This window comes from Mesoplodon mirus (genome assembly GCF_964341445.2).
Source record: "Mesoplodon mirus genome assembly, chromosome: 3".
NCBI lineage: Eukaryota > Metazoa > Chordata > Mammalia > Artiodactyla > Ziphiidae > Mesoplodon > Mesoplodon mirus.
This window is the reverse complement of record NC_138978.1, coordinates 103527785-103553527: the sequence shown is the minus strand read 5'-3', so window position 1 is coordinate 103553527 and position 25743 is coordinate 103527785. Positions and strand designations below refer to the sequence as shown.

At 51.6% G+C, this 25743-nt stretch overlaps 1 protein-coding gene across 3 annotated transcripts in view; it reads right to left on the bottom strand.

Annotated features, from left to right (window-relative positions):
* Positions 1–23065, bottom strand: part of SLC6A17 (solute carrier family 6 member 17) — a 54816-nt gene extending 31751 nt beyond the window's left edge. For all 3 annotated transcript variants that reach the window (XM_082616447.1, XM_082616449.1, XM_082616448.1), the window contains exons 1-3: positions 22691–23065; positions 4113–4474; positions 566–723 (exon numbers count right to left, since the gene is read on the bottom strand). In XM_082616447.1, coding sequence (XP_082472573.1) covers positions 566–723; positions 4113–4386 — 432 coding nt within the window. In that variant the 5' untranslated portion in view covers positions 4387–4474; positions 22691–23065. The remainder of the gene's footprint in view (positions 1–565; positions 724–4112; positions 4475–22690) is intronic.
* Positions 23066–25743: the final 2678 nt, after the last annotated feature.

The following is a 25743-nucleotide window of genomic DNA, read 5'->3' as shown; positions in this document are numbered from 1 at the left end:
CGTCTGCTGCCCTGTGGATCAGCCCGGAGCTCTCATGGAGTTCCCCATCCAGGCCAGTGGGGTCTCCCTGTCTCCCATTGTTCCAAAGCCTCACCCCCTCCTGGGTGAGCCCCAGGCTCCTGAGTCCTTCTCCTGTCCGCTCATGCGCACAGCAAACTGGCAAGGAGACGCCATACCCCAGGGCTGCCTTTCCTCGTGCCACCCACTTACCCAAATAAAATACTCTTTAACCCAGGAAAAGGACAGGCCTCCCTCACAGAGAGCTGATGGGCTGGTGGGCAGAAAGGGGAATCTGGGATGGTCCACGTGTCCCCAGAGAACTCTGGCGGAGATGTCCCAGGCCTTTCCTCCTTCATAATAATCCCAAATATTAGACCATCAGAGAGTGGTGCCATCTTTCGGTTTAGGAAGTATGTGGCCCTGAGACACCAGCTGGATGCAATTCTCATGATGAGGGTCTCCCTCCCTGCCCTTACCCCCCCCCAGGACTCTGGTCTGTAAACCGTGTGCCCAAGAGCAGCCCCTCTGCCTCCTGGCTAGTGCCCGCCAGCAGCCCCCAACTCACTATGCAGCTGGAGAAGCCGATGCCGCCCAGGCGGGGGCACACGCAGTGCCACGCGCCAATGCTGCCACGGCGGATCCTCTGGCCCACAGCCAGCTCCAGGAAGAAGAGCGGGATCCCAATGACGATCAGTAGCACCAGGTAGGGCACCAGGTAGGCACCTGGGGAGGAGGGAGGGAGGTCGGAGGGTGTCTGAAGCACAGCAGCAGGGCAAGGGGGTGGGGGGTAGCCAGGCCCTACAGCGTCGGCCACATCTCCAATCATCCTCAAACCGTCACCAGTCCCTGTGCTCCTCCAGGAATGGTCTGGCTCACACGTGCGACCTACCACACACTGGCCGCCCAGACCTCCTTCTAGCCCTTGACCCGAAACGCTAAAGGAGGATCCAGATGCATGTCAATGCCTCCCACTCACAAGGCTAGACTCAGAGACAGACACAGCCACCTCCTGACATACTCTGTGGTTACCTGTCCCCCCAACATGTGCCCAAACTGCCAATGAGTCCAGGGGGTCGGGCATCTCCGGGGCGCACGACCCGCCACTTGGCAACAGTCAGCTGTTATCTACTCTGTACCAGGTGTGTGCAGTGGGGATATCAGGGCAACAGAAGGCACAGATGCTATCCCAAGAGAGCTGCGGGACCCTCAGGTTCACACGAGCAATGTCAGTGCATGCACACACATCACGCACAGCCAACTGAGCACATGTGTCCTGAGGGAGGGGTGTGAATCCCATGGAGCTAATCAGGAGAGGCTTCCAGGCGAGCAACCTCCCACACCTCATATAACAGCATCTAATACATTAAATACACAGGTGCACAGGGTCACATGCACACGTAAATTCCACTTGTCACTAACAACCTGCTGTATCACGATCCTAAAAGGAGGAGGGCCTGAAGGACCCCTGGCTCTGTCTTTTAACCTAGTTCTGTCTCTTGGTCTCCGGCTCAGGGACGCAGAAGAGGAGAGAAGTGATCTGCAGGAAAGGACAGGGACACATCTTCCTGCACATGTTGCCCGACCTGAGGACTTGCGGGTGAAATACAAAACCCGGGAGGCTGTGTGACATGTCTATACATGTCTCGCTTCTTGCAAACCCCAAGGTTATTCCTGGGCCTTGAAAGACCATCTCGATCTCAGCCTGTTGAGATGCACACTGAGTGGGGGTTAAGATCCAGACCACGGAGCCAGACCTCCTGGGCCTGAATCCTGGCTCTGCCACTTACTACCTGTGTGACTTTGGGCAAATTGCTTGATCTCTCTGTGCGACTGTTCTGCCATCTATGTAAAGAGGATGAAAATATTAAGTAGAATCATATGAAATTGCTGATATTTGATCACTTTTGACTTATGAAAATGGCCATTTCATATGCTTCAACTGTATACCTACTGCACAGGGCTGTTGTGAGGATTAAATGAGTGACTTACCCATACTACGCATCTGATGACCATTTGCCTCCTTCTCATAAAAATAAAGAGAAAAAAAAAGCAAACTGAGAGGATGCAGAATAAACTGTCAACATCTGGCAGAGCTAGGCAGAGTTCCAGAGTTTCCATCCCAAATTAAGTAATTTTGACTGGATCACCCAGGGCTCAAAACCAGAGTTTTGACTCTCAGACCAACCATCTCCTTCCTGTGATAATTTGCCTCCTTCCAAAAAACATTTAAGATGACTTACTGTAAAAACAATAAAATATTGGAGAGTTAAAGGTAGAGATAAAGAGGGATTCCAGGAGTCAGAAAGGATGGGAAAATGAAGGTAGGAACATGGGATGGGGAGCTCAGAGTCCTGAGACCCGACAACGCTTTTCTTCCGGGAGTTGTTCGTGATGTCTGGTGCCGTGGCAACTGTCTGGTGACACTGGAAACTAACAGACTTTGGCAAGAACGCTGCCCAGGGGAGCGGGGGTACGGGCAGAATGTGTGGTGGAGAGAAGGACTCTGTGATTCAGCATCAGTGCTCAGGCAGACTGATTATCTCGGCCACAAAGGACAAGGCTGGAGGTTGCCAGCCGGAGTCCCCAAATGCAACGTGTCCTCCAAAGTTGTTTCGGGTACTCTGAGCTCTTAACATCTCACAGCACTTAAGGGAACCACACACTTCCATTTGTATCTTTGCTTTGGGCTGGTCTTATATAAACTCAGTGACCTGGGCCTGGCCATGCCATACAGACTGAAAGCTCTGATTGGCAGTTATTTATTGGGGGAGAAAAAAAAGATCCTTCAAAGCACGGAGAGCATGGGGGGAATAGACTGTGCCCTGGTGGCAAGCTGGAAGTTTCTGGCCTAAGTCAGGTGGGCATTCTCACTCCCTGCCCTTCACTAGAAACTGCAAAGGAGGGGAAGCCTCCAGCCAGACTCTGCCTTCTGGACCAGGGAGAGTGTCCCAGAGAGGAGGGAGGGTCCCTGAATAGGGCTCCATCACTGGGAGGAGAGTCCCATGGGGCAGCGAGGGAGGCAGCAGGGTTCAAAGGCCCGCAAAGCGGCAGCCACACCTTCGGGCTGGAGTGTGCAGGCCTAGGGCACAGGGACTCGGGGGCATGAAAGCTCTCTTCTGACTCAACTCACTTTCCCAGGACCAGAGGTCTGAGCTTGGAAGCGTCATTTTTTTCAGTCCATGTTTGCCTTGCTTATTTTTGGTTAGTTTCCCCCTGGTTTCAAAGCAAGTTGCCTTTGGAACTTTCTAGCCTGCATTCAGGTGCTGGGGGATAAGGCTTGGGGGCTTCTACCCTCCCTGGGAGCTAGAAGTATTGAGTAGAAGGGGTTTGATACCTCGGGCAGGATCCTCTGGGGGGACTGAAACTCAGGGGGCAGTGTGAGGACCCTTCCTACCTGGGAGGCTGCGGGTATACTGATTAAGTGCTCAGGCTCTGGGGCCAAGCTGTCCAGGTTTGAATCCTGACTTTATCACTAGCTGTGTGACTTGAGCAAGTGATCTAACCTCTCTGTGCCTGTTTTGCAGTTTCTAAAGTGAGGATGAGAATAGTTCTGCCTCACATAGGCTTTTTGGGAGGATATGATGGTTGAACCACATGAAATTGGTGCTTTGGCTGTTCCAAGACACTCACATATCAGCAGTTTCATGTATTTCAGCCTAATATCCAGGAAGTGCTCACAACAGTGCCCAGCAGTTATACGCATTTAGTAACAATGGCCAATAGTTACCGTGTCAGATACAGTGGTAAGCATTCTATGTGTAAAGCTCATTTAATTCTCCCAACTATCCTGTGAGGCAGGAATTACTATTATTCCCATTTTACAAATGCAGAACAGCAAGGCATAGAGAAATTAAGCAACTTGCACAGGGTCTCAGTGGCTGCACTGGGATTTGAACCCAGGCTGTCTAGGGCCAGAGCCCACATTCTTATCATCATGCCTACAGCCTCTTGAGAGCTGTTAGCTGTTAGCTATTCCTGGGGAGTCTCACTCTGGAGTTCTGAGCTCCATCCTACGAGGGCTCTGGTTCTGCCTCACAAAGGGGTGTTTCTTTTCTCCCCTCAGCCCAGCCCATTTGCAGGGCACCCCCAGGGCAAGCAGGGCTGCCTCTTACCTCCTCCATTTTTCTGGCACAGGTAGGGGAACCTCCAGATGTTGCCAAGGCCCACGGAGAAGCCGATCTGGGCCAAGATGTACTGCAGCTTGCTGTTCCAGGCCGGCCGGTCCTCCACATCCGCCACCTTCTGCTTGCTGCCTGCTTCTCCGGCCACATTCAGGATGCTCTGCTTATAGTCCACAGGCTCCTCAAGGGCCAGCAGGTCGGCCACCGACTCCGTGACATGCTCATTACTGTGCTCGCGCTGGGTCACCTTGCTGTTCTTCGGCATTGGGCCACCTGGGCGAAGCAGCCCTGCTCCCCAGCACGCAGAGAAGGTGGGACTCGGCCGCTGTCAGCTCCTTCTCATCCAGGGACCTCTGAAACCAGATGAGCAGGAGAGGATGAGCTGACCACACCAGAGAGGTGGGGAGCCCAAGTGGACATGACCCAATCAATTCATCAACTCCCCATCATTCACTCAGAAGCTGGTCAGTGGCCTTGAACATCGAGCTCGATTTCCTCCCCATTGAGGTGCCCACTGAGGAGCTCGAGGTCTGCACACTCAGTTTCCCCACTGGCCTTCTTATCTGAGCATCATCAGAAAGGCAAGCCTAATGGGACGAAAGAAGCAACACCATACACCAAACCCAAATAAAGGGTCGTCCATGACAACATTGACCCCTTTCATAACCACAGATCCTAGAATGTTCAAGAACATCTGGAGGGCTCCACGGCCTTTCCCGCCCAGGGCAGCACAGGGTATAGCCAAGTCCTAGCCCTCTTGTGTTCTATTTAATCAAACCACCTGGTGGGACCCAGGAAGCCAGCGCCTGCATTCAAAATGCAGTTTTGGGGCCAGTGGCATCATGGGAACTTGTCAGAAACACAGACTCTCAGACCCACCCCGACCTACTGAATCATTCTCTGTATTTCTACAAAACCTTTGGTGATTCAGAGGGACTTTAATGCTTGGGGAAAAAATGGCTAGAGCTCTTACCATGGAGCCCCTGGACACCAGCATCCCAGGCAGGAGCACCGGCCAGGATCAGCTAAGGATTCTGGCAGCAGAGCCCTAGAGATGTTTGCTCAGTGCCAACAAATCCTGGGTCATCACTCAGCAGTGACATTATCTGAAGGCCACCACAGCCAAGAGCCAGTTCTCCATCCTTCAGTGACAGTTTTACAGCAGATAATGTCTGCACAACGTGGGCGGGGGAGGCAAAACCCTCCCTACTCCTGCAATTCCCCATCGTGTATCATGCTTTCCCTTAAACAAATAAAGCACCAAGGAAATGAGTCCTTTGAAAGATCCCAACATTCTGCTTGTTTTGAAGCACCTCCTCATTAAGGGAAGGATGGAGGATTTAAAATTAAACCACATACACCCCGGCCTGCAGTTGCCCTGCATCTTTCTAGGGATGTAAATTATCCGGCTCTGCCATTACTAAGGGAAGGAGCTGCCTCTGTTCTCCTCGCACGTGCCACCTGAATTCTTGGGCAAGGTCCCTGTGTAGCGGAAGCGTGCAGGGAAGCCCCTCCTGCTGGGTTTGACCCAGACCTCCTGGCTGACTCCAGCCACAAGGACCTTCAAGGAGACCTGGATGGCCAGATCCCGTTACACATGTAACGAAGCTAGGAGGCCTGGCAGATGGGGACAACTGTCCACCCTGGTCTGCGGGGTTAGCCAGCCCTCCCCAGGCCAGGCCTTGGACCACACAAGCAGGTGACACTTCCCTGCTCTCCTCATCTAAGGGGGACAGTGATTCTTTAGGGACTGTCCCCTTTCACCTCAGGCACAGCCAGGGTCTTGGGCTTTGGAGTGACAGGGACAGAGCCAGGCTGCCTGAAAGACCTCAGAATTCCCTACAAGAAATGTAGCTCTCTGTTGGGACTCAACTTTAGAGTGGGTCAGCCGAACACTCCATCATGTCCTGGAGGGTGCTCCAAGGTGGGACTCTGTGTCTGTGGCCCCTCCAGCCCTCAGCCTCCCCCAGGGCTGCTACGGTGCCTGTGCTACAGAAGCCGATGGTGCCCCCAGGAGTTGTGCAAGGGGGAGGCCTGTGTTCTTGCCTGGGCTGCCAGGACAAGCCCCTCCCCCTCCCCAGTCAGTAGGTCCCTGTCCCCAGGCTCTCAAATGGAGAACAAAACCTAAGGCACGTGCAGCGGTTGCTTGTCCAGCTACCCCATCTCTCCTCAGCTTACGTCAAGAGTTTTATTAAAAACTAGAGATGGGGAGAAGGGTGAGGGTGGGTCCCTCCTGCAACCACAATCACTCAGGTACCTTAGCCCAGAGCCTCTCTGCAGGTACTCAGCCTGCAGCAGGATTTGGTCAGAACACTCTGCTGTGTGTTAGATATGACGTACTGTTCATCTTGCCACAACTGGAGAAAACAGAGGGGGATTCCTGCAAGTCTGCAGAATTTATCTTGAGGCTGACCAATTAGAGAACATAAATTCTCTAACTTCCCCATAAATAGATTAGTGAGTGGCAGCTCTGGTCACCAGCATGAGAAGGAGGGCGGAGGGGAGGAAGGCATCATTTTAAACTAAGTGGGCTCAAGGACAAAATGAACACCTTCTGGTAAATCCAGAGAAGGATACCCACAGCAGCATCACAGAAACCATAGGCATCAGCTCAATATGAGCTTCTTCCTCCTTCCCAAGACATCACTGATGTGCACGAACATCCTGCACTGCAAGACGGGGGCCCGAGGTCCTCCTAGGCCATTGGGTTTGCAGGAAGCAAGGTGCTGGTGCAAACTTGCAAGCTGAGACACTGGGCTGGGTTTCAATCATGACTAGAACCGTCAGTGCCCAGTGAATATGCTCATGTGACAGCAGGGTCCAACATTTGGAATAGTAAAGTTTGAGGGACCCTAGCAACATTCTCATTTTATATATGAGGCACCTGAGGCCCAGAGAGAGGAAGTGAATTGCCAAAGCCACTGGGTCAGACTCAGCAAGGGGGGTGGAACACTGGAAGAAGACAGTCGTCTCTCACGGTAAAGGGCAGGGGCTTTGAAGTCAGAGAGGACCAGGTTTGAGGGCCCATTTCATTCATTCATTCATTCACTCACTCATTCATTGACTTGACATACATTAACTGAGTGCCTTCTCTGTAGCAGGCTCTGTTCCAGGTGTGAGGGACACAGCAGCAAACAAAATAAGCCAAGGGTTTCCTCTTGTGGAGGTTATATTTCTAGTAGAAAGGCCAGATACTAGAGAAAGAAATAAACAGATAAAATAGCCAGTGGTGATTTTTGCTATAAAGACAATAACATGGGGTAGAGAGTGGGGTGGCTTGCGAGCTGGAGGGCTGCTATTTTATGGTCTGGAAAGGCATCTCTGAGGAAGGGACATCTGAGCAGAGGCATATACATCAGGAGATGTATGTTAAATGTGTGAGTGAATGAATGAAGTGCCTGTCTGACTTCAAAGCCCCTGCCCTCCACCCTGGACGCCTCCACCCCACCAACTGTAAAGACAGTCTCTTCAATAAGTGGTGCTAGGAAAACTGGACAGTTACATGTAAAAGTATGAAATTAGAACACTCCCTAACAGCACACACAAAAATAAACTCAAAATGGATTAAAGACCTAATGTAAGGCCAGACACTATCAAACTCTTAGAGGAAAACATAGGAAGAACACTCTATGACATAAATCACAGCAAGATCCTTTTTGACCCACCTCCTAGAGGAATGGAAACAAAAACAAAAATAAACAAATGGGACCTAATGAAACTTAAAAGCTTTTGCACATCAAAGGAAACCATTAAAAAGATGAAAAGACAACCCTCAGAATGGGAGGAAATATTTGCAAATGAAGCAACTGACAAAGGATTAATCTCCAAAATTTATAAGCAGCTCATGCAGCTCAATATCAAAAAAACAAACAAGCCAATCCAAAAATGGGCAGAAGACCTAAATAGACATTTCTCTAAAGAAGATATACAGATTGCCAACAAACACATGAAAGAATGCTAAACATCATTAATCATTAGAGAAATGCAAATCAAAACTACAATGAGATATCTCACACCAGTCAGAATGGCCATCATCAAAAAAATCTAGAAACAATAAATGCTGGAGAGGGTGTGGAGAAAGGGGAACACTCTTGCACTGTTGGTGGGAATGTAAATTGTTACAGCCACTATGGAGAACAATATGGAGGTTCCTTAAAAAACTAAAAATAGAATTACCATATGACTCAGCAATCCCACTACTGGGCATATACCCTGAGAAAACCATAATTCAAAAAAAGTCATGTACCAAAATGTTCATGGCAGCTCTATTTACAATAGCCAGGACATGGAAGCAACTTAAGTGTCCATCAACAGAAGAATGGATAAAGAAGATGTGGCACATGGGCTTCCCTGGTGGCCCAGTGGTTGAGAATCTGCCTGCTAATGCAGGGGACACGGGTTCGAGCCCTGGTCTGGGAGGATCCCACATGCCGCGGAGCAACTAGGCCCGTGAGCCACAGCTACTGAGCCTGTGCGTCTGGAGCCTGTGCTCCGCAATGAGAGAGGCCGCGATAGTGAGAGGCCCGTGCACCGCGATGAAGAGTGGCCCCCACTTGCCACAACTAGAGAAAGCCCTCGTACAGAAATGAAGACCCAACACGGCAAAAATAAATAAGTAAATTAATAAACTCCTACCCCCAACATCTTCTTAAAAAAAAAAATCCTCTAAAAATGTTAGCCAGTACAGACAAGCTTTAAAAAAAAAAAAAAAAAAAAGATGTGGCACATATATACAATGGAATATTACTCAGACATAAAAAGAAACGAAATTGAGTTATTTGTAGTGAGGTGGATGGACCTAGAGTCTGTCCTACAGAGTGAAGTAAGTCAGAAAAAAAAAAAAAATACCATATGCTAACACATATATATGGAATCTAAGAAAAAAAAAAAAGGTCATGAAGAACCTAGGCGTAAGATAGGAATAAAAACACAGACCTACTAGAGCATGGACTTGAGGACACGGGGAGGGGGAAGAGTAAGCTGTGACAAAGTGAGAGAGTGGCATGGACATATATACACTACCAAACGTAAGGTAGATAGCTAGTGGGAAGCAGCCTCATAGCACAGGGAGATCAGCTCGGTGCTTTGTGACCACCTAGAAGGGTGGGATAGGGAGGGTGGGAGGGAGACGCAAGAGGGAAGAGATATGGGAACATATGTATATGTATAACTGATTCACTTTGTTATAAAGCAGAAACTAACACACCACTGTAAAGCAATTATACGCCAATAAAGATGTTAAAAAAAAAAAGGAAACAAACAAACAAAAAAAAAGACATCAGCTGGTGCCGAGTGAGGGGGCAGCCACCTCACTTGAATTATGCGAGCATCAGGCTCCCTCTTGGGTGAAAATGTTCTATCTGATGACAGTTCCTGCCTCTCAGGCAGGGCTGCGTGAGGTTTCCATGAGCAGATGCATACAAAGTGCCTAGTGCAGGGCCTGGCACCAGGAAGGACCCAAATGACAGAGGCTGCTACCTGGAAGCCTGGTGTTGTTTGCCTTTATTCATTTAAAAATATGTAAGTCCCCCTATTTTTATTTTGTTACATAAATGCCCTGTTTCTCCTCAGGAAAAGCCAAAATGAGTTTGCGGGCGGGGGAGTGGGGTGGAGGGTGGAGAGCATTTTGCAACACCACCAGCTCAGAGGTGTCTTTTTCTGTTTGCGAGAAGTGGCAGCACCCTGAGGCTGGTGGCGCAGCACCCTGTGAAGCCCAGGCCCACGCACCTGCCCCAGGGTCAAAGGGAAGCAGGTAAAGGCCATGCGGCGTCAGATCCTGGGCCCAAAGATCAGTAAGGTTATTACTGATAAAAACATGGCCTCGGGCTTCCCTGGTGGCGCAGTGGTTGAGAGTCCGCCTGCCGATGCAGGGGACACGGGTTCGTGCCCTGGTCCGGGAAGATCCCACATGCCGCGGAGCGGCTGGGCCCGTGAGCCATGGCCGCTGAGCCTGCGCGTCCGGAGCCTGTGCTCCGCAACGGGAGAGGCCACAACAGTGAGAGGCCCGCGTACCGCAAAAACAAAAAACATGGCCTCATAGTAAAGTCTAGCAGTATTATTACTCAAACTATAGCTCATATTTGGAATAGTTTGAAACCATTTAAAAACATGTTTTACACAGTCTATGGGCACAGTATGGGGTGATTCTGCTCCGAAGCCGAACTGCCTGGGTTCGAATCTCAGCTTCGCTCCTTACCGCCAGCCTGGGAAGCTTCTTCACCTTACTGAGCTCGTTTCCTCAGCGTCAGGGAGGACAGCAGTGCTCATTCTGCAATGTCATGAGGAAGACAGGTTGTACAGGTCTCAGAAGGGGACCGGCCCCCACCAAGTGCTCACAGACGTCACCTCTTCTTATCATCTCAGATTCACAGCCTGGCCCGGGAAGTGAGCTGGACAGCTATGCCCCAGGGTGGGACAGGGCATGGTTCATGTCACACAGCTGTCAGCACCCAGGTGTCCTCACTCCTGTGCTCTCACCGTGCCTTTAAAGGGAAGGTGGCAGCGGCGACTCAGAACAACCCTCCCACCCTGCACGCACTAGTTCCCTGAAGCCTGGAGGCCGTCTGTGGGGAAAGGTGAACTTTCAGACCAGGGCCCAGGAATCCAATGTGTACCAGCCAGGGACCCCGAAGCACTGCTGGGGACAAGCACCAGGATCAGAGAAAACCCAGGGTGGGGAGATTCCTCTCTGCCCCTGCCTTTGCGGACCGTGGAGCCAGCCAAGATCCAAGCAGTGGGAGGCTGGCTCGGTGCTGGTCTTGACCAACCACCAGCCAACCGTGCAAGTGGGCACCATCACCCTGACTTCTCTGGACCTCAGTTTCCCTGTGTGTGAAATGAGTTGGTCTGGATGATCTCTGAAGCCCTTTCAGCTTTGCATCTATCCAGGGAGTGCCCCTCCTGCACGTGCGTGTGAGCAAGGTGTGACCAGCCCCAGGCACTAGACACTGCAGGTCCTTGGGCTGGTCTGTCAGGCCACCCTCTGCCAGCTGAGAGCTCACTGGTGCACTGTGGGGATGCTTTGACAGCCAACCCAGTCGTACTCAGATCATTGCCCTGTAGTAGTTGGGGGTGGGTTGTAAAGTTGCTTTCCCAAGCAGCGCATCAGTCCATGGTACTCTCGGAAAGGAATGCCTCAATTACTTAAAGCACAATGCAGAGGGGCTGAAATGCCAAGAAAGCCCTTGGTGCCAGATCTGTCACTTAGCAACAGATGCAGCTTACAGCTCAGAATAGCACATGTGAGAGGAGCAGGACCAGTGAGTGAACTGTGAATCTTCTTAAAAAGAGAAAAAAAATAGTGCCACTAGGAGGCAGACAGGTAAAAATATCTCCTGCCAGAGGACTGATGGCTCCACAACTTTTCAAGCACAGCGTTCAGCAATTACCCCAAGGGGGTGGCTGCTCACCCTGAAACCAAAGCCAAGCCAGAGGCCCCTCCGCTCGACAGCAGCCAGAGAGGGAGCGGTGGACCCTCTGAGCACCTGCCTCCTGGGGTCGGTAAGTTTGTATCAGATACCTCAAGGGACAAACTCAAGGGAGTCACTTATTTTCCAAGGGAGACCCCCGGGGAGCTGAGCGGACAAGCCGCCATCTTGCGGAAAACAGAGCCAAGGGGACCACAGACCTCGAGTGCTGGCTTCACTGAGCCCCAGGGGGCGTGCCCAATTTTGCTGCTCTTGGGTTGGGGGGCTCTGGAGAGTGCTGCACATTCGTAAATGCAAACCTCCACCACAGGGAAGCTGTGAGAGCCCCCAGCAGAGGAAAGCCGTGGAGAACACCCAGCTCCCCCCACCATACTGCCAAGGTCCAACTCAGGACTAAGCGGTGGTGAGAAGGAAGCAAGGCAGGCCCCTTTCTCTCAGGGAACTTGACAGCTTCCTGATTTCCAGGTGACAAGCGGTGGTGGCCCACACAGTTGTCCTAATTACCTCAGAGCCTCTGGGCTTCCACTGAGCCTGAAACAGGTCAGACTGTTATCAGAGACCCAAATTATCCTCCAAATTATTTTTTTCTTTTTTTATTTTTTTGCGGTACGCGGGCCTCTCACTGTTGTGGCCTCTCCCGTTGCGGAGCACAGGCTCCGGACGCGCAGGCTCAGCGGCCATGGCTCACGGGCCCAGCCGCTCCGCGGCACGTGGGATCTTCCCGGACCGGGGCACGAACCCGTGTCCCCTGCATCGGCAGGCGGACTCTCAACCACTGCGCCACCAGGGAAGCCCCCTCCAAATTATTTTTAATTGTCTTATTGGAACCTCTGGCAGTCACGTGGGGCAAACTGCTCCTGATGGGCGTGGTGGCCACCCGCCTTGAGTTTTCTTGCCCAGGACGCACAGCCAGGGACCCAGCACCATTCCTGGCCTCTCCCTCCTTCACCCTTCATGCCCACATCGCAAATTCTTGTCAGCGGGTTCAGATCTGTTCTTTCCCACCCCTCGTGCTCTAGCTCAGAACCTCTCTCCACTAGAGGCCAGCGACAGGCTTCCAGCTCACTTCTCCTCCAGGCCTTCGGAGGCCGCTTCTTGGGTACCACGTCCTCTGCACCCACTGCCAACGCACTGCCCTGGCCAAGACATGTGCAGCTCCTTCTCTAGGCCCCCTTCCACCTCCCCAGCCCCGGCTCCCCCTTTCCTCCCCTGCCCACCCACCACTCCCCATCCTCTGCCTCCTGGACCTTCTAGTCTTTGAAGGCCCAGTTCGAGGCCCACCGTCTCACCTGTGACATCTTCCGCAGTCCTCTAAGTAAGAATGAGTATCCCTTTCTCTCTCCTCAGCACGCTCTTTATAAGACTATTTTACACTTTTACCATTTGGCTTTCTAGTATGGCTAGTTGTTTACAGGCCTGATTCCTTTTCTAACCACAAGGCTCCCTGAGGGCAGGACCCAAGGTGTATTCAGCTTTGTGCCCCTCCTGCCTGCCCCGGGCCCAGCAGGGCCTGGCACACCAGACAGAATGTGGTATATACAGATGCTCCAGGGTCTCTGCCTGACTACCCTCCAAGAACAAGCCGCTTCCTATGTTGAAATCTGAACCACTGCCTTTGCCTTTGAAACAAAGAGGCCGGGGCGAAGAGCTAAAAGCTCTGACTAGAGAAGAGGCGGTAAACCTCCCAGAAGCCGCCTGCCCAGCCGGGGGCTCTAATCCGGCACAGCCCTGCAGCACATGTCAGGGGGACCCCAGGCCTTGGAAGACAGCTTTCTGTTCCTTATTCATCTGGAAAATAGGGAACAGCGCTTACCTACCAACTGCATCTGGTTACCACATGGATAGAAGGAGAAAGAGAAAGAAAAGCTTACTGAGAAGTCAAATCAATAGGATGGTCTGTGCTGTGGTCGCCTGTCCTTATCCAGATTGACAGCATCTTTGCTTCTGCAAGGCCAAATCCTAGTGACTTACTACCACACGTGCTCAACAAATATGATATGAATGAAGTGAGTGCGTGAATCAATGAATTAAAGTATTTTGAACTCCCCAAATTTTCTAGAGTCTGATGTAATTTTCCAGCTTCAAATTTTCCCCATTTTCTGACAGGACATCCTGATCCCAAGAGCATCTGATGCCCCAAGCGGCAGTTTAAAGCTAAGGTAAACTAAGAAGCCTGACCGGCGCTCATTGACTTTTTGCCTTTTATAAAGGAGCCATGATTTGTGCCTCCTTTTCTCCACTTTGCAGACAGGATCCACCCTCACCAGAGAGAAATAAACACTGGACGGGCACAGTCTTGGCATGGAGCGTCTCTGAGGCTGGTGGACCATTCCAAACAACAAACAGGCAAAGGAGCCAGTGGAATCTTCTGCAGCCCGTCTCACCTTCCTGTTGCATTTGCTGAGCGTGTTCTCTGCAGCTGGTATTTTGTTTTCTTAGTCAAGGAGGAAAGAAAGCAGGAAAAGGGGCAGATGGTCCACAGGGGGAGGAACTGGCACTGGAAAATATGGGCGGGGCCAGTGCCAACAAAATCTTTTGGTTCAGTTCTACCATATCATGTGAGGGGGAAATGTACGCCCAGTGGGTGTACAAGCAAGAGCAGTACCACGGCTGTCCCACAGATGCCTGAGCCTTGCACTAGAATTTAGGTTGCTGAGGGCAGAGTGGGGTGGTAATAATGACAATGACAACAGCAGCACATAGGTGATACTTCTGGAGGGTCAACTCCATAGCAGCCACTGTGTAGAGCAGACATCATCTCCTTTAACCCCACCAATAACTGTGTGAGGCTGGTGCCTCTCTTATCCCCATTTTACAAATGAAGAAGTAGAGGCTCAGAGGGATTAATTACCCATATTTCATCGAACTTAAGATCCTTTGGTGCTGGTACTTTCTTGAACTTACCAGAAAGTGTCCATGGAAGGTTTTCACCCAGCTAGGTCACCACTCCACCTGACCAACAGCCAATCTGAGACGTTGTTGATCGCACATCCTGATTTTAAGATGTGACACTGTGCAAGATTACACACCTTGGAATTGATGAAATACGGCACACAGTCAAACAGTGGAGGCCCGGAGTCCCAACCAACACAGGATGACTCTGGAATCTCTCAACCACCACACTGACCCAGAAAGATCATGGGTTTTGGACCCAGGGAAACTTGGGTCTGAGTTCTGCTGCCACTTACAAGTTGTGAGTCTTTGGGGAAGTACACCTTCTCTTTTGGTTGCAGTTTCTGGACCTGAAAAGATGGGGATGGGGCTCTGATTTCACAGGGTTGTCATGAGGATAAAATGATATAACGCAGGGGCCACACCATAAACCCACACCAGCTGCCCCTCCTCGTGAGAACATGGGGGGAAATGGGTCCAACCAGGAACAGAGGCCCATCCACCCACAGTCCCGAAATGGCCAGGAACTGGTGTGGAACAAGCATGCAGGTACCTGAGGACATGTGGGGCTGGTGGGGGATACAGGTGCTTAGAGCTCCAACTGATTTCCCACGCCCCTCTTGGGCTGAAGGAGAATGGAAAAATGCCCAGAAACTCCCACGAACTAGGGATACTGCTGAAATATGGGACTTTAAAAATTCCGCTCTATATTTTCCCTCCCGCTGTCTCTCTCTCCTGTCCTTTACTTCCTTCAACAGATATTTACTGAACACTAACTATGCACCACGTCCTGTCCTAGTACAAGCAGAGAACAGAGCAAATACATCCCCCTGCCCTGGGGGATGTATATCACAGTGCAAAGAACAAATAAAAACCAGACAAATGTGTAATTAATATTGTATATATAGGCATAGACTGTATCCATAGTGATAACAAATAAATATGTAATACAGCAGGGATGGAGTGAGGTAGGGATGCTAAAATATGTAGGGGAGTTAGGAAAGCAACTCTGATAAAGACCTGATAGTGTGAGAGAATAAGCCATGTGGATATCCTGGGAAAGCATACAGGGCAGAGGGAACAGAAAGTGCAAAGGCCCTGAGGCAGGAGCAGCACTTGGTGAGTTCAAGGACTAGAAGGAAGGGCCCTGCGTCTAGTGCATCCTGAGCCAGGGAAGAGTGGGAGGTGCTGAGACAGGAGGATAACTGCCATCCTGAGCAGGCAGGACCCGTGGGCCATAGAAAGGAGTTTGGGTTTCCTCTCAAGGATAACAGAAAGCTGTTGGAAGTTTTCGAGCAGGGGAGTGATGTCACCTGTTCTTAAATAGATCAGTAAAGTACAAATTAAAAAGCACATGGATTGGGAGTTTGAGATTAGCAGGTGCAAACTATTATATATAGAATGAATAAACAACAAGGTTCTACTGTATAGCACAGGGAACTATATTCAATATTCTGTGATAAACCATAATAGAAAAGAATATGAAAAAGAATGTATATATATATATATATATATGTATAATCGAAGCACTCTGCTGTACAGCAGAAATTAACACAATGTTGTAAATCAGCTATATGTCAATAAAATAAATTAAAAAGGAAAAAGAAAAAGGGGGGACGGTAGGTTAGAGATAGTGGTGACCTGGGCTGGCTGTTGGATAAGGTTTAGGTTTTAAAGAGAGAGGGAAACAGAGGACTCCAGGGTGCTGAAGTGCACAGAGGCCCCAAACAGAAGATCCATGAGACTGCCCTGATTTGGAAAAAAAATTTTTTTTAAATCAGTTGTGAAAATAAAAAGTCCAGGAGCAACGAGTGAAGGCCTCACTCCCTTCTTTTCTTATTCATGGGAGGCCCGTGGTGGTGACAGATGGGTCCTCACAGCTACTGCCCAAATCCACTGACCTGGATTTTCTTAAAGGCACTATTTTCTCTTGTCTCAGAGGGAGACAGAAGGAATCAAGGGTGTCTAATTACCTGAGTTACCCACCAGACTGTGAAGAGCACTTGAAGGAATAGTGATCAGAAACCCTTAATTACACTCCCAACATGATGTCTCTTTCCTGAGAACCAGAAACGTTTGTGTCTCTTTCCTCACCAGGCTTCAGTGCGGCTTTGTGGAGGAGTGGGCAGAAAAGCACTCCCAGCAGGACACCTGAGATCACAGCGGAGGGAGCACACATGTTTGAAGACCTACTGTGCTTACATATGTTATTTACCTCCCCCCCAAAAAAAAACAACTTGGGATAAAATGGAATTCTCATTTTACAGATGAAGAAGGCTAAGCTAAGGGAAGCTAACTACCATGTACAAGATTACCCAGCCATGAAGCGGAGGAGAGAGAATCCAAACTGTGGTCTACCTCACTCGATAGCCCATACTCTTTCCAATACACTGGTGCTTTATACCCTTCCACATGTGATGACACACAGAGAAGAGAATACGGCTATGGCACACTGGGGTAAATGGAGGAGGCTTCACCTCCCTAGGCCACTCAAGGCTATTCCAAGGAATGAAGGCATCATTATTTCTGGGCCTCATGCCACCCTTCTGGGGTCCTGGTTAGGAAGTTCTCCAATGCACCATTGCCACACTGCAAAGTGACATACGTGAATCTCATTCAGCAAGTCAACAATGGAACAAGTCCATCTACCATCATTCCTCCCTGAGGTCAGGAGCTTCCTCACTTGGCTGGGCCCTTTCCCAAAGCTAGAGGCATAATACAATTTGGGGACTGGTCAAGGAGATTCCTTCCAGCGGTTCTAAAGGAGTCCCTGAATTACTAGCAGGCAGGTTGTCTCAGAGGTGTGCCAGGACCGTGGACAGCACCCACCAGGCCATCTGGGAGCCGGTGCCGGGTTGCCCAGCACAGGAGCACGCTTGCTCTCCGCCCTGTAGACCCCCAGGGAGAGGAGGTCCACGTCCTCCCTGAATACTCACCTGGCAGCACCTGCTGGAGCCATTCCACCAGGTGACTGTTCACATCTCCTGAACGGTAGCTTTCTCAAACAGCACTCCTGACCTGGAGCTGGATTTAAAACCACAGAGCCCAGAAGTCTTATAATTAAAGACAAAATGCAACCAGCAGGAATTTGGGGTGGGGACCAACAGATTCTATTTGCAAGTGAAATAATAGGTGGCAAAGCAGTGGTGCAAAGAATCCAGTAGAAGTTCTAATTAAACCAGTAATTAAATTAGACATGATGGAACACCTCGAGAGGCAACTTAATATCTTCAAATGAACTGTGAGCAGGCCCTGGAAGACAGAGTGGCAGCTCAGTGGGTCAAATGCAGCTGATGCGATGACCCCGGGGCCTGGGAGCTGGGGTGTTACTTCCTCTGGCCCTGCTCGCCCCACCCTCACTCCACAGGAGGCCTCAGAGCAAAAGCGCTTTCGGTCTCAACTCCCAAGTTGGGGACTCAGGCTGCCCAGGCCTCACCTGACCCAAAATTATTCTCTAACAATGTATACCTGGTTTTAAATGTGAGGATAATTTGGTACAGTAATCCATCTTGCATCTGAGTTTATGTTCTCACATGTGAGTTTTCTGTACACAGCGAATATCTAATTATATTTTTCTTAAATAACTGGATTTATCCAGAGATGAACCATGTTTTAATTTTTAAAATTACTCATGGGGGATTGGAGATGGGGGGAGAGAATTACCCAAAGGCTGTATCTCCTCAAAATGGCTGCCTGTGGAGCAAGGGTTCCTGGGAAGACCTCTTTGTCTGCTGGGGGTGGAGGACAAAGCCATGCCAGGCAGGCTAGGACAGTATGGGCCTATTCCTCCTGGCTAGGACAGTATGGGCCTATTCCTCCAGGCTAGGACAGTATGGGCCTATTCCTCCAGGCTAGGACAGTATGGGCCTATTCCTCCAGATGATTTCTCAGAGAGAGAGAGAAGAGATGGAGAGCCAGGAGGATGCCAAGTTTCCCAGAACAGCCAAGGATGCAAGTGGTGGAGCCCCAAGGATAAAGAGAGTGGGCTCCACAGGACAGGACCAGGAAGCAAGCAACATCCCTCTGGGCAGCCCATGCCACAGCTGCTGTAAATAACCTTGGAGTGTTAGCAGTTTTGCTCTGGGGTCTGGGACTTCACCAGAAACTGCTGCAGGTCCCTAGCACACCCTGTCCAGCAGAGAAACCTGACACAACAGAGCTCCCACCAGCGACTGGCTGTCCTTGATTCTGCAGACACAGAAATCCTCAGCGCAACCTCTAATCTGCTCTGACTCTTCCCTCACTGCTCCCAGAACCAACCCCAGACTTGGACAAACTTTAAGGGAATGAGGTCAGGGGTGGTAGAGGCCAGGAAGAGAAAGATGGACAGGACAGTAAAGCACCAAGATGGAGCCTGGGATGTTCTTCTGGATTCCAATCTACCTGGAACCACATACTGTATTCCCCAAAACTTAGAAACTGAGAAATGTTCATTCTCTACCAATTTCCCATTAGTAGAGGCTCATACCCCCTTCTCAGGGCACCAGCTTAAAGAACCAAACTCACAGGTTTAGACAAGCTCATTTGGGTAAATGCCTAGGTTGTCAGCAACATTTATTAAGAACTTATTACAGAGACACATCACATAGACATCAAGAGCATGAAGTCTGGAATCTGACAGACCTGAGTTCAAATTCTCAGGTTGCCATTCACTACTGTGTGACCTTGAGCAAATTATTTAACCTCTCTGAACCTCAAGTCCCACGTCTGTAAACTGCTGAGAGCAATAATATGCCTCCTGGGACTGTAACGAAGGTTAAACGAGATAGTGTATGAATAAAGCACTTAGCACAAGCCTCAATAAAAACCTGGATATTATTACTGTGTGCCAAGCACCGAGTGAGCTGCTGGAACCCAGCACCTGGCCCTCCTAAAAGCAGGCCAAGTAGGTATATCCCCACAGATCACCATCCCACCTGCGTTCGGGACAGTGCACTAATACAGATCTACCTGCGGTACTGTGCTTCTGACCTCTGGAAGCCTGGGATATCAGTCAGGAGAGGGCTGCTATAAAAGGACTTTGTACGGGCTAACAGAGTTTTTCCATTCTGGTGCTCCAGATATTTTGTTGTGAGGACTTCTTGCAGCCCAGCCTGAGAGCAAGCAATAACTCAGACCTGGTTTTCAGGAAAACAAAAACAAAAACGAAATCCATCTTCCTTTTAAACTGTTCTGCTGCTTACCTTAGCAGCTTTGAAGGGATTAATGATGAATTGTCCTGCTGCAGCAAACCTGGACAGGAAGGAGCACAGGGAAGGGATGCTGCACAGGCAGAAGGAACTTGCTTCTTAGGAATCCTCCCATCTCTGTATTTATCATCCTTGGAATTTGCTCCCAGATCCAATTGGGAGGGCAGTGATTCCAGGGTTCACGTATCACCCCCCCACACACAAACACATGCACATTTCCAGAAGCAGACTGGAGTCCCCTGGGTCAGCATGGCTTCTTTCTTGCTGCCCTGGGGATCCCCGTATTTCCTTTGCTCTTAAGGTGCACACATCTTAGCTCAGCACCAGGTCTAGACATATTACAGGAGGGAGCCAGTGGCCCAGGATCTTTCAGGAAAGGCAGGAGATATACTCCTTTCCTCTCCAAGAAGGCCAGCCTAGCCTCTCCTGGGCTGTTCTTCTGCAGCTCCCAACTCCATTATGGACAGGACAGGTGCGGAGGGGGATGGCAAGACCTGATCAAAGAGCAGGGACCCCTGAAGTTTAGCGAGTGCTGCAACTTGGGTGTAGGCCACAGCCATGAACAAGCCTCAGGAGTCAAAGTCTGTGCTAGGGTCTCACCCTGAAGCAACTGCAGGCAACCAAGGGCACCCAGCAGACCCAGCACAGCCCCTCTCACCCCCTACCTTCCACTCCACCCACCATAGCACTGCTCTTACTCAGGCTTCCCCATTCAGGGTCCCCCAGGGGAGACCTGAGGGTTGGAAATAGGTCAGTTTGAAGCTGAGTTATGCGTCCTTCTTAACCACATGGAAAGCCCTGCCACTTTCATTTGTCTCCACGTCCCCTCTCACACCAAGAAACAAGGACAGGAACAGAAAGAATCACTTCTGATTAAGGCCCATAAGGAAAGGGGTGGGGAACTAACATTTAACGAGCATCTGCTACATGTCTAGCACTGGTTTCAAAAATAAGCCTGCAGAAAAGGTGCCACTGTGGGGCTTCCCTGGTGGCGCAGTGGTTGAGAGTCCGCCTGCCGATGCAGGGGACACGGGTTCGTGCCCCGGTCCGGGAAGATCCCACATGCCGCGGAGCGGCTGGGCCCGTGAGCCATGGCCGCTGAGCCTGCGCGTCCGGAGCCTGTGCTCCGCAATGGGAGAGGCCACAACAGTGAGAGGCCCACGTACCGCAAAAAAAAAAAAAAGAAGAAAAGAAAAGGTACCACTGGCATCCCTGCTTCACAGCTGAGGAAACCAAGGCTCGGGAGGTAAAGGGACTTGCCCAAGGTCACCCCATGCTGGCACATGGCAGAGCACTGGGCCAAGTTCTCACTGAAATTACAGGGCCCCCCCGCCAAGCCTCTCCTCCAGCACCCCCCCAACCCGGCCCTGCTCACTTTCCCCATGGGGTCAGAGCTCCAGGACCCTTGCCCAGCAGCTCAGGCAGCCTGAGCTCTGCTTAGCTCATTCTAGAGACTTGCTCACCTTTGGTCAGTGACTCCAAAACACTGAGAGCTTGGGTCACTGCCACTCACAAGTCCTGGTAAACTCCATTCAACTCACAAACAGCTGACACATGACTCTGTGTGTGACTCAGGCCAAACACATTCACTCCAGTCAGAGCTGGTGGGCACGATTTGCCTTCTACACTGAGTCACCCTCCAGGCTGAGATGCAGGGATTTGCTGAAATTCACCACCTACTTAGCCACAGCTGCTCTATTAGACAAAAAGCCAGCAGAGGAGCTGAGCTTCTCATGGTCCCATGGATGGGCCATGGCCAAGGACAAGCAGGTGTGACCTCAAAGCTCTTCCTGCCCAGGTGATGGGTCCACCTCACCAGACCATGGGATAATGCAAGCACAACATGAGACGAAAGAAGCCCTCTGTTAACCTCCACACACTCTGGCCTTGTTCTTCAGACATCAGTCGGTAGGTCCAGCACAGCATAACTAAAGTTTTGGTTGAATTTTGGGGCGAGCCATTACAGGATTTTCTTAGTTCCTGAAAGTTCCTGTTAACAGGCAGGGGCAGTGCCCTCAAAAGAATCTTCCTTCTCTACACCCCTGACTTCTCTCCCCAACCCAACCCCACCTGCCTCATACTCACAGCAGAATTGCCCCAAAGGTAGCTCTGGTTAGAAATTTCCTAATCCAAAGGGTCCGTTAAATTTTTTCTCAAAGAACGAAAGAGGGGTGGGAACAAATTTTTTTTAACTCCGCGTCACAGCGACTGGGTCCTGTAAGGTGAGTGGCCTCCGGCTTTCTGAACACTTGCAGCCCTGACAGGGCTGTTTGAGCTTTAAAAGGATAGAGCAGGAGACCGCGCCCCTGCGGGAGCGGCCCTCCCCAGAGCACTGTGCGCTAGACACACTAGCATCGCTAGAGAGCACGGCGCGCACAGGTATAAACGTGGCAGAGGCCTCTCTGCCGAGGCGGTGCCCCCTCCAGACCTGCACCCCGCGCACGCCCCCCATCTCCGCCATTCGGTTCCCAGATGCGCTTTCCTCGAGGGAGGATGGGCTCCCCGCTAGCTCCGAATTCAGCGAGGACCAGCCCCAAGACTGGGAATTAAATATTCATCTCGCGCGTGAGCGCTCTGCTTCTCTTGCCAATGTTACTGTCAAGGTCACAGGCCTGAAGCCGAGCGGCTGGGGCTGGGGTCTCCTGCCGCGCAGGAGCCTCCCCGAGGGAACTGCGCCCTGGGCGCGCAGCTCCAGGTGGCGATTCTGGCCGGGCCTCCTCCCCGGTCCTCCGCGGGCGCTTGCCTCTGCAGCTCTGCCCGATTACCTCCGGAGTTCTTGGGCCCTCTTAGCCCCGGAAACGGGAGTCCGGTGTCCAACCGTGAGCGCAGCGCAGGGCACCCCCGGAGCGCCCGAGAAGCGCGGGCCCCGGGGCTCCGTCGCCAGGAAACGGCGGCTGGAGGGGCGGGAGGAGCCCGGGGCCCTCGCAAGGCTGGGTCGATACCCCGGCAGCGCCGCCTCGCACCTCGGTCCTTAGGCCTCCCTGGCTGGGGCGGGGCCGGAATAACTGAAGTTGCGGTGGCTGGTCCCACAAAGCCAGACGGGGCGCGGCCGGCGACTCACCTGTCCCGCGTGGCCGTCGCGCGGTCTCGGCCGCTGCACTCCGACCGAGCAGCTGCGGTCCCCGACGGGTCGCGGGCGCACAGCCCCTCCCACGACGGGCAGTCTGAGTGTGGCGGCGATGGGCCCCGGCCAGGGCTGGGAGGGGACCCGGGGCCGCGCGCCGGCGCACGAGACTCTGCTCGCTCCTCTCTCCCTCTCCTCGCCGCTTGTCCCTGCCCGTCTCCCGCCCGCGGCGCGCTCGGGCCTCGGGGGAGCGGTCCGGGAACCCAGGTCCCGCGGCGGAGGTAGTGCGTGAGGCTGCAGGCACCGGGACCGAGGGCCACCCTCCCTGCGCCCTGGCCGCGCCGGCTCTGCGGAGCGGAACGGAGCGGGGCGGAGCGCAGCGCGCACTGTTACCTCGCTTTGCGAAAGGCCACCCTGGCGGCGGGGCGCCGTGACGCAGGCTTGACTCACGCACGGGCCCGCGTCAATGCGAGGCTCTGGGGCCGTGAGCGAGGCTCTGATGGACGACGCAGACAGAGGCGGGTGGGCAGGGAGAGGCAGGGGGCTGCCCCGGGAGCAGCCTCTGGAGGCCCCTGACCAAGGGGCCCAGATTCTGGAGCATTACCAGGTTCTAACCTCAAAGAGGAATGGGAGCCCCATAGCCGAAGCCCTCCTGAGCCCTGGGCCTCACTTCCTTCATCTTTCAAGGCGCATCTCTTTCGGCCTCCTGGTATGAACTCAACCCCCGACAAAGTGGTTATTCCCCTGCCCTAGCCACTTCCACCTCAATGCCTTTGTTCACTCTCTTCTCCACACTTTTCCACTCCACTGTCCTTCCCTCCTACCATTCTGCAAGACCCTTCCCTGTGCCGTTCAACTCCTCTATACATCGCCCATCTATTGAGCTCCTACTGTATGCCAGGGGCTGCAGGAGTTGTGAAGATCACCGCTCTGGGAGATGAAGGCATGGAACCTCGGGGAGAGGCAGAGTGGGATTTACCCAGGAGGCCACAATTCAAGACAGAAGGATGGGAGGACCCTACAAGATGAGTAAAGTGAGTGAAGCTCGGAGAGTGACTGAGCTCTGGGCAGGCCTTATGGAGGAGGTGAGACAGGATCCTGGCCGCAAAGGGTGGACAGGATTTCAATGGAAAGGGTGAAGGATGACCCTTGTGGAGGGAACAGCATGATAAGGGCAAAGGTGCAAGAGAGTGGAGAAGGTGTGCAGCTGGGATGACTGCCTGAGCTGGAGCAGGGGTGGGATGAGCGGAGGTGCAGTTAGGGAGGTAGGAGTCATCCCTCAGGGCCTGGGAGGGCTGTGTGGGGAGTCTGGATGAATTATCTCGGCACTAGAGGACACTAAGGGGACCTTGGCATTAGAGGCCAGTGTCTGGGGGGGATGGGAGGTGGAGGCTGTATCAGTTGCTCTACTGAAAGGCAGTAGGACCATTGTCATGAATTCTGAAGGCCCTGAGATTTTACCCTTGCATCTCACTCCTGGGCCAGAGACAAAGGACTTCCGTACTCATAGCACAGCAGGTAGCATGAGCTTAGCATCCAGATCAGTTTCTCTAACCCCCAAGTCCCATGGGAGGGATGTGCGGCTGGGCCCAGGTGATACTGCACATGCTGAGGAGCTCCAAGCTTAGGAAACCCCAGTCTTTTTTTTTTTTTTTTTTTTTTTTTGCGGTACGCGGGCCTCTCACTGTTGTGGCCTCTCCTGTTGCGGAGCACAGGCTCTGGACGCGCAGGCTCAGCGGCCATGGCTCACAGGCCCAGCCACTCCGCGGCATGTGGGATCCTCCCGGACCGGGGCACGAACCCGTGTCCCCTGCATCGGCAGGCGGACTCTCAACCACTGCGCCACCAGGGAAGCCCCAGTCTTTTTATAATGCAAGCAAACCTGCCAACCTTTGCTCCTGAGGGAGACATTATTATATTGGATGGCAAATATACCTGGCCTCCAATGGGGGAGACACTATCTCTGTCTTTCAAGGCTGTTTGCCATGCAACCTCCTCAAAAAGATAGTCTGGAACAAAAAGCCATCAATGCCTCTACCCATGAGACGTGGAAACTTGAGTCACCCATGGAGAATTATCTTCTGATAGACATTTATCTCTTGACTCAACCACTACTTAGTGTTTGCCTACACTGTTTTAGGCCCTGAGGATACGGCAGAAAACAAGACAGATAATGATCCCTGCCCTTGTGGAGCTTCCACTCTGGTGGATCTAGCCAGCGATGCAGAGTGGGGTGGAGGGGCATGGCAGGCAGTAACAAGTGATACAGGAGGCTTGATGGACGTAAACCAAACGGAACGTGATGACTGACCCTGTGTAGGAGGGAGAAAAAGGAAAGAATCCAAGATAGGTGGTTATAAGGTGGGGAACTTGAAGGTGGTGCAGTGAGGAGAAAGGGGAAGGACTTTGGATTCATACAGACCTAACTTTTCATCCTGACTGCCATTTACTAGAAACCTTGAGGAAGTTATGTAACCTCTCTGAGCCTCAGTTTCCACATCTGTAAAATGGGTAACACATATTCCATAAAGTTATTATGGTGATCAGAGGAGATGATTCTTTTAAAACATCTGGTGTCACATCTGATATCACCTGCTTAATAAATTACTGTTATTACTGATATTATTGGGTAATTGTATTGTTGTTAACCAAGGTAAGGAATCTAGAAAGAGGAGCAGATTTGGGGAGCATTGGGGAAGAAAGTAATGAGATAATGGATTTGAGGCATATTGAGAATGAAGTATCCAGGGATATCAAGACATAAGCAGGTGTCCTTGCCTCTCTGCCTTTGTATCACGTCTATCCAGTAAAACCCCAACCTTGAGTGAACTCGATACCTGGTTTCTCTAGACCAAGTTCTCTAGAGAAAAACACACTATGGGGGTACATGGGTCTCCCTCTGACTTCATGGTTTCCAACCTCAGGTGGGCTGCTCCTGCTGCCTTCCTATGACCTTCCATGACCTTCCTATGACTCCCTGGTCGACTTACTTCCCTACTCTGATGAAGGTCACTCCAACCCTCTCCACGGTCCTCGAACACCCACCCTGC